At 48.7% G+C, this 7,213-nt stretch overlaps 1 protein-coding gene across 1 annotated transcript; it reads left to right on the top strand.

Moving 5' to 3' along the window:
- Positions 1-6,332: 6,332 nt before the first annotated feature.
- LOC127328323 (two-component response regulator ORR42-like) lies at positions 6,333-6,882 on the top strand. The gene is made up of 2 exons (XM_051354929.1): positions 6,333-6,545; positions 6,639-6,882. The coding sequence occupies exons 1-2, from the start codon at positions 6,333-6,335 to the stop codon at positions 6,825-6,827; spliced, it is 402 nt and encodes a 133-aa protein (XP_051210889.1). The 3' UTR covers positions 6,828-6,882.
- Positions 6,883-7,213: the final 331 nt, after the last annotated feature.

Below are 7,213 nucleotides of genomic sequence, written 5' to 3' on the forward strand. Positions count from 1 at the left end.
TTGACCGCGCGCCTGAGCCGGCTGAGGTGTTGCGCGGTGCTCCGCGGGCCGGAAGGGTCGATCACCGGAAGCTTATCCTTCCCAAGGCCGCGGGTCGCCTGAGACAAATCCGCCTGATTCCACTTCTCAGCGTACTCAAGCGGAGGCCCCAAGTTGACTTCGCCGCGGTTGAGCTCAGTGATCCGGCCCAGCTGAGCTGAGGCCTTCTCACTGGCCGCAACGACGGCGCGGCCGGCGTGAAGCACTAGCGTCTGCGAGCCGGTAGGAGGGGAAGTTGCCGCTGTGACCACCGCAGCAAGTTGCTGGGCGGTGAGCTTGGCTCCTTCCGGTTGAGTTGGCTTGGCCGCAGCCGGTTTGCCGGCAGGGGCTGCCGGAGGAGTTGGCGCGGGGGTTTCCGGCACAGTCTTGGAGGGGGAGGCAGAGGCCTTCTTCTTCTTTTTGGGAGTCGGGGGAACCGGAGGTTCCGCCCGCTCACTTTCTTCGGTGCCGGCACCGATGTTGCTGGCGCCGGTGTCTTCAGCTTCTGGAGGGGAAGATAAATCCTCCTCTGCGCGGTGATCAGGAGGTTCAGGGGCCGCACGCCCCGCACTTGTGTTGCCTCCCCGAGAGGAGGCAGGAGATTTGCCAGCACCAGATGGTACTGGACTTGCTTGAGGAGGAGGGGAGGTCCTGGCGGCGTCCTCGGAGGTTTCAGGCCTCATGCCAGTGGCGCTCCTGGTGAGGCTCAGAGCAAGCCTGATAAAGAAAAAGAAAAAGAGAGTTGGAACAAGCAATGAGACAAGGAAAATCACACGCAGGAGACAGAAAGAAAAACCGGAAGCTTACCCGGAAGCAACGGAATCTGACTGCGGTAGCTCTTCTTGGTATAGGGCTTGCTGCCACCATCCTTCTTGGAGCGCTTGGCGGGTGGAGCTTCGCTGGAGCCGGCCTCGGGAGCCGGAGCCTTGTTCTTGCGCCCCCGAGAGGCCAAGTTATCCAGGAACTCCTGGCCAACTTCGGCTTGCAGCGGAACCGCACGCTCCACGACCTGGGGGTTGGCGTCGGCTGAGGCAAGATCTACGAAGTAACCATCTATAAGGAAACGGGTGAGCAAGATACCTCAAGGATAGTGACATCATCATCAGGACCGGAATCGTTTGCCGGAAGAGGAGTTAGGGAGTTACCAGGGAGCTTAGTGTGCGTCAGACCCATCTTGTGCTTCTTCACAAAGGGGTCGGCGTCACAATCGTCCCGGAAAATCAGGTCGGGAGTGAAAGAGGTCGGTTCCTCCTTGGCGATCCGGCGGAAGTTCTGAGATACAAAAAGAACATGTTAGAACAAAATACTCATAGCAATACCGATAAAAGCTTTCCGAAGATCCCGAGGTCTTACTCGGGGGGGAGGAGAATTGTTGCGGCTGTAAGGGGCTAGCCCGTACTTCCCGCTGGGGCTCAGCGTGTTTTGGCAAATCTGCTTGGCCTTAAGGAGCAAGTCACTAGAGCTCAACCGGTGAGTTGTGATCCTTGTCGGGTCCATTGGGCCCAACATTTGGCTGATCTTGTGGGCGTGCCGCTGAAGGGGCAGCACCCAGCGCGCGAGAAATGCCCGGACCCGATCTTCCGTGCAGAGGTTGGTCTCCTCCTTGTTGGTGTCGATGAAACCGGCCACCCGGATGGACTCCTTGTCATCCTTAGGGTAATGGAGCCAGTTCTTTATGGAGGGCGGCCCGGGAACATATGCCGGGAGATTGATGAAATCTTCCGGGCTGCCGTTCCGAACGTAAAAGAAGGTTCTCTGCCAGGTCCGGACAGAGTCCAGACCGGACAGTTTGTAGAAGTTGCTCCCGGGACGGGGAGACAAGATGCAACCCCACACCGGACAAAGGGTTTGGGGTGTGGAAGTTTTCTATCTTGGATAGAATTCTTCCGGAGATAGAAAAAGAAAGAGAAGTTATCAACAGAAGGAGTGATACCGGTGTATCCCTCCATGAAAGAAGTGAAGGAAGAAAGGTAAAAGATCGAGTTGCCCGGAAGATGGTGGGGCTGGAGCTCGTAGAAGTTAAGGAAGCACCGGAAGAAGTCCGACGCTGGAAGGCCAAAGCCGCACTCAAAATGAGCGGCGAAGACCACATGCTCACCCGGCCGAGGCTCGGGCTGGCGCTCCTTGCCGGGGATGCGGCACCAAACCTCCTCCGGTATCCTCCGGGAGCGGTAGAGCCAGTCTATCTCCGCCTGGGTCACGTCGGAGCCCATCTAGGTCCCGCGTGTGTAGGAATCCAAATCTATGCCGGCGCCCTGACTCGAGCTGCCGCCCTCTCCTTGATTACCGGTAGGCTGAGCAGAGCTACCGGTACCAGCTTCGCTCTGGGCGAGTTCCGCCTCGAGCCCGTCGGAGGCTTGGTCAACCGGGATTTCCCCTCCGGAAGAAGCAGTGGGATCCTCGGTACAGTGACTGCTAGCGGGTGATTCCGTTAAGTACTCCTCGGAAGACATTTCCCGGCTAAGTTCCAAGATCTACCTAGAAACAGTTTTCCCCGAACCTAGCTTCTCGCAAAGATCTACGAGTAAGAGAAAAAGCAAAAGAAAAAGAGAATATAAATACGTTACTGGCCCGAAAGTAATGCAGTGAAGAAGGACAAAACTAGTAAGTCCGCGAGGCTAACCTAGGGCGGTGGAGGACGATGAGGATGACGGCCACCAGAGTTGGGCGAACTAGCGGGCGATGGCGATGAACAGAGAAGGGGAAGAAGAGAAAGTGCCGTGAGGCGCTCGGAGCAGGAGAGGTGAAGTTCTGCGGTGAACCTCGGCGGGGCAGGGCCCTGCAGAGCTTCTTGGAGAAGTTCGTCGGAGAATGGAGCTTCGGCGGCGAGCGGCGGCGAAGGGAGCGCAAGGGGAAAGGGCAACGTGGTGCTCTAGAACTTGGCGAATGCGAAGAAGAAGAAGGCGTGGAACCACCGCACCCTTAAATAGGGAAAGGCGTTCGTGGGCCAGAAACCGCTGGGCCGCGGTGTTTCGCCTCGTGGGCCGCCATGTGGCGCGGGGATACACGCGCGAAAAATAGAGTGCCACAGGGAGGCCACACGGATCCGGAATGACAGCGAGGATCCAGTGCGGCACATTAAATGCGAGCGCAGAAGCCGAAGGGAAGTGACCCCTGACGGTGTGGCGTCAGAAACAGTGCGCATGTCTCTGACATGCACTGTTTCCGAGATATTCTCGACTTCGCCGAGGAGAGTTTGATGATGTAGCTACCGGAAAATATCGGTATGGTTGGGTTTGGCAGAGACGCCGGAAGGTTTTGAACTGGTTACCGAAAGGTTAAACCGGTACGTTGATTAATGGGAACCTGACATAGTCCGTCGGATAGGATTCGCCGGACTATACCAGCTTCGGGGACTAATGTTGGGGGATGACCCTCGGTATGCCAAAGGCATGCCGGACTTGCCTAATTTAGGCTGGTAAGGTACCGGTTTAAAGATTATTCCAGAACAGTGGAATTAAGCTTATGGCTAAGTGAACCTATGCCGGTATCCCAGGAGGGGTATACCGGAATAGGCTAAGAAGGTACCAGACTACCGGTACAAGCTACACAGTAGCACGTCAGCAAGTTGGTCAAAGATTCTCTCAACAGCTAGAGGACAAGGATGAGCGAAACACTTCAGCTTTAATCGAAGCTCTGAGGCAAAAGCAGAAGATGGTGTAAAAGGTACCGGAGGATGTCACCGTGCCTGATTAAAGGGCTACCGGTGTCATCAGCTGCCAAAGAGGCTTTGTAAAGTAGTTTGTCTAGTCAAAGATGCCATTAGGGTTTCCTAGGGTTTTTTCCCCTGTAAGCCACCCTCTCCCCTATATAAGGAGAGGGAGCACACCCTAACGCGGGTACGTCCTACCCTGTATCAGAAAACCTATAACCTCGTTCGATCATGGAATAGAGAGATCCAGAGTTGAGCTAGTTCTTGTGTTCTTCTTCTTCTTCAACCTCTATCCAAGGCCAAGTTCATTGAGAGAGCATCCAGTAATCCATCCGGAATTCATCCCCATATAACCAAAACCCTCCCCCGAATCCTCTAGCGCACATTCGGCCCCAACTTAAGCCATCCCATGGCATCTGTCTGTTCACCACGACGACACAACTTGAGTCTACGCACAGTTGCAAACATCTATCCCTATACTCGGGGGATACTCTCATCGGGAGCGCTGGACGTGCACCTGATATCAAGCAATTTCAACCTCATAGCAAATGAGAAGATTATATTTTCTTCGACAGAAAAAGATATTCGGATGAAGGCAATTGTAGTCCCTGCCCGAAGCTTTGCTTCGGCCAGTCACTAGGGGGCTACTGATGTGGGCATTACCCTTCGGGTACTCGACATTAGTCTACCTCCCCAAGCCAAACTAGGGCCCATGAAGATTGTACAAGACTAAGGTGGGCCCGTACGTCGGTTGCAACGAAGGAGACCTACCATGAGATGGATTCTTGATGGACAAGGAAAGAAGGCGTCAATAAAAGAAAGATTAGATTAGATCTGAATGTAACCTAGTTGAGTTTGGATAGGACTCTCGGGACCTGGCCTGCTATATAAAGGCCAGGAGGGGGCCTGCCGAACAAGAGAACAACAATAGATAGAACCACCGCAACTTGGAGCACAAATCTTAGAATCCTTGCCTCTCGGCGAGTCAACCGTAATAGCCTATCGGTAGCCCATTGTAACCCGATATATTCGATAAATCAAAATCAGACAAGGAGGAAGTAAGGGTTTACCTCATCGAGGGCCCCGAACCTGGGTAAATCTCTCTCCCCGTTTGGTACCTGATGTCTCGTGCTAGCCTGTAGGATTTCGTCAACCCTAAGCCACTCATGGTGGGCATTGCCTAGGAGCTCCCTCATCAACCCCATTGTAACTCTCTAATGAATACATATAAGCAGGAAGTGAGCCTTTTACTCTCCGGAGAGGCTGGACATGGGTAAAACCTGGTCTTCGTGCAATCCTGTAGCAACAGTCGTGGTCATATCCATGACATAATTAGTTCTCTCTTAGCACCTTAAGTGGTAGCATATATACAATCTGGTAAATTCATCTTTGTTTATGTTTATTAAGCCTCTGTGCGCATATTTCGGTGAAATTATAGATGTGAGATTAAGATAATCCGACGATGGAGCAAACTAATATGCGATCGATCTGGAATACACCAGATGCAATACATTCTTAATTGTCATTTCATATCTATCATGGGCACATTCATAGTAAGGTTTTCTTGCCATACTTGAACAAATCACCACAATAACAGGTGAACAACCATTTATGTTATTGACGGAAAAACAATAAATGATTTATAATTCCTTTTTGATATCTAGCAACGATGGCATGTGAAGCCATACATATTTATACACACTGTGATCTTCTGCGGTGCAATAATCAGCAATTTAATAAGCTATACATCTGTGAGAAGTATCTGGAAATATGAAAAATATATTTATCATTTATAACAAAAGATATTGGCAATATCAACATTAGTTCTCCATTTTGTATTTCATGTGGAACGGACATAATTTTCAAATGAATGGCTGAGATCGGCCAGCCTTGGGGTGGTGCTCCTCTCGTTTCCCTCTATAAATACCTAGGCATAGAGGCGTAAACAGCACACAACACCAAAACCTGAAGCAACAATATAAAAAAAGAGCCAATTGCATTTCCTTCGACCTCGTTCGCCAAAAGCTCTAGCAAGCTTTGAGGTCCCCATTTTTCTCTTTTTTTTGCATAGCAATCATCATCATGTACTAGTTTATTTTGATATGCTTGCATACAAGAGACTGTTAGAGGTGCAACCATGCATATGCACCCATATGTTGTATTTTTTACCGTTTCTTTGCTATGATGCGGTCTTCCTTACGATGTTTTTGGTTCTACTTATTGCAGAAAAGAACGTGACAAATTATTCATATGTAAAACAATGTTCTCTTTGTCTTTTGATATTTTTTTTTTTCTTATCCTCTTATATGAAAAAAATATTTTTTGGTCTTCCCATCCTGAGTAATAATAATTTTGCACACGTCTTGCAATAGCAACATCTCATGATTTGAGCTTCCGACCAGATCTAGCATATATTTCCATCAACTGATATGTACTTGAAGTGCATGCTTAACTTCTAGATTATTTTTAAGAATTATTTCTTATGATTTTGCAACTAAACTTGCTCACTTGATATTCATGCACAACATTTCGGGATACTAATTTTGATTATGATTATTTTGTTTATATTTATTGAGAATACCCTATAGCAATCACCTTAGATGCATTGCATGGATCGGAAATAACAAATATATGTATTCTTTTGTAGTTTGTTTAGCCGATCATGACATCCTACGTTGAAGGATCCCCGGTTAAGGCACTTATTGTTGAGGATTCGGCTGTTGAGACCATGATTCTCTCCGCCATGCTGCGTAAATTCCACTGCGAGATTACTACGGCTAAGAATGGGAAAGAAGCAGTGCAAATGTTCCTCGAGGGGAAGAAGTTTGACATTATTTTTTGTGACAAGGACATGCCCGTAATGTCTGGGCCTGAGGTATTAGTTTTCCATTTCTTACATGTGGAAAAATAGCTATTTATTTTTGCTGAATAGTTTGCTTGAAAATGTAGTTCTTGTATTATTTGGCAGGCAATTGAGAAGATCCGTGCTTTGGGAGAAATTCATGTGAAGATTGTTGGAGTATCAGTTGGCGAAAATGCCCAAGAGGCGTTCATGAGGGTCGGCGCTGATGAATTTGTGCCCAAACCAATGGAGCTTGATGTTGTCGGGGCTATAATTCAAGAGGTCATCAAGAAGAAGAATAATGACACTGTCTAAGCCTAGCAAAGAGTCCTAGATAAATAGAGGGAATAATATGTTGAGTTCATATATGTATGAGCATGCCTGCATTGTCGTATTTCTCTAGTTTTATCGTATTGTCATCTTATTTCCAAAATCATGTTAAAGATTGTCTTTAGCAAGAAGGACAAGGGAGGCTACCAATAATTAGATTGTATCCATGTAATATGTATCTCCTTCAATTTGAATGCATTAACTTTGGATTACTTGTGATGTGTAAGGTTCCTAGAAATCTACAAAAAAACTCAGTGGAATTGGAACTAAATTTGGGATCTAGCTCATTGGGGTCTCCTCCCTCATGTAGAACCAGAACCTTGCAATTTGAATAAACCGAGATCTCTTTTGCCAATCCGCCCACGCCTTCT

The sequence above is a fragment of the Lolium perenne genome, chromosome 2, assembly GCF_019359855.2.
Source record: "Lolium perenne isolate Kyuss_39 chromosome 2, Kyuss_2.0, whole genome shotgun sequence".
Lineage (NCBI taxonomy): Eukaryota > Viridiplantae > Streptophyta > Magnoliopsida > Poales > Poaceae > Lolium > Lolium perenne.

Coding starts and splice junctions, on each gene's coding strand:
- LOC127328323 (XM_051354929.1), top strand. CDS start 6,333: ATGACATCCTACGTTGAAGGATCCCCGGTTAAGGCACTTATTGTTGAG. Junction 6,546..6,638: donor CCGTAATGTCTGGGCCTGAG/GTATTAGTTTTC, acceptor ATTATTTGGCAG/GCAATTGAGAAGATCCGTGC.